At 59.0% G+C, this 1262-nt stretch overlaps 1 protein-coding gene across 1 annotated transcript; it reads left to right on the top strand.

Moving 5' to 3' along the window:
- Positions 1 to 693: 693 nt before the first annotated feature.
- EMIHUDRAFT_258917 (hypothetical protein) lies at positions 694 to 1239 on the top strand (the record flags this gene model as incomplete). Its single annotated transcript, XM_005758830.1, has 1 exon — positions 694 to 1239. A coding segment is annotated over one exon (546 nt), but the record flags the coding sequence as incomplete, so codon positions are not given.
- Positions 1240 to 1262: the final 23 nt, after the last annotated feature.

Below are 1262 nucleotides of genomic sequence, written 5' to 3'. Positions count from 1 at the left end.
TTGCATATCCGGATATGCAACGGTGGCATAAAGTGAATGATACACCGTCGCAAAACTGCATTCCTGGGTCGTGCGGAGATGCATCCGGTTTGGGTACCGGCGGATAGCAGGTGAACGCTAAGGTGGGTTTCGAACCAGTGACAACGCCCGTCTGGGTTTTTTGCGCCGAGTCGAACTGCGGGATTCGAACTCGAGACCCAATGCAGCGGTTTTGCGAGGATATGCAACGGTGGCATAAAGTGAATGATACACCGTCGCACTTTCTTTTCTCTTTCTTCTGTCTTTCATCCCCGCCCTTCATGCCATGATGGCATTCCCCCGATCCCCTGCAGACGTTTCGGATATCGTTTTATCCCCCCCCCCTTAATCCCCCCCTCGCCTCCTTGTCCACGTCGCCCTTTTCTCAATTCATTTCTTCTTTTCCTTTTCCCTGCGGGCGCTCTTTTCTTTTCTCTGGTTGTGCGAGGGAGGTTTTGTTGTAAAATTCTTTTCTCTGGTCGATGGTCGTGTCCAGACCGCGTCCAAAAAAACTGTGACCTTTGCCATGCTGCCCAGACCGCCTTCCCTGCGCCCACCATCCGCCTCCCTTGCGCCCACCACTTGCCTTCCCTGCGCCCACCAGACCGCCTTCCCCACGAAAACACGCTTCGCGACGCTGCCCAAACTCATCGCTCGCCCTGATCCTTGGCAGGCATGGACAACGACTACAACGATGAGAACGCCGGCAGCCTCCCTCACAATCGTGATGGCGTCGGCCAGGCAGCTGGTGGCACTGAGCCCGTCGAGAAGCAGGGTCTGACAGAGGCCATCGAGGACTTCAGCGAAATGGGCCTGCGTGACGACCTTCTCCGCGGCATTTACGCCTATGGCTTTGAGCGCCCGACCCCGATTCAGCAGCGTGCGATCAAGCCGCTCTGCGCTGTGCGAGACACCCTCGCGCAAGCCCAGTCCGGCCAGGGCAAAACTGGCGCTTTTACCATCGGCACCCTCCACACTCTCGACCTCAACGAGCGCGACTGCCAGGTGATCATTCTCTCAAACACGCGCGAGCTGGCAAAGCAGACGGCGGAGGTCGTGTCGGGCCTCGGCCAGTACATGAACGTGTCGAGCATGGCCTGCATCGGCGGCCAGGCGATGCGCGAGTCCATGGAGGCGCTCCGGCGTGGGGTTCAGGTCGTGGTTGGCACGCCTGGGCGCGTGCTCCACATGATCACAAACGGCGCGCTCCGCACCGGCCGAGTCCACTACCTCATCCTCGACGA

This window comes from Emiliania huxleyi (genome assembly GCF_000372725.1).
Source record: "Emiliania huxleyi CCMP1516 unplaced genomic scaffold EMIHUscaffold_8376, whole genome shotgun sequence".
NCBI lineage: Eukaryota > Haptophyta > Isochrysidales > Noelaerhabdaceae > Emiliania > Emiliania huxleyi.
The sequence above is the reverse complement of the archived record's forward strand: the minus strand, read 5'-3'. Positions and strand labels throughout refer to the sequence as shown.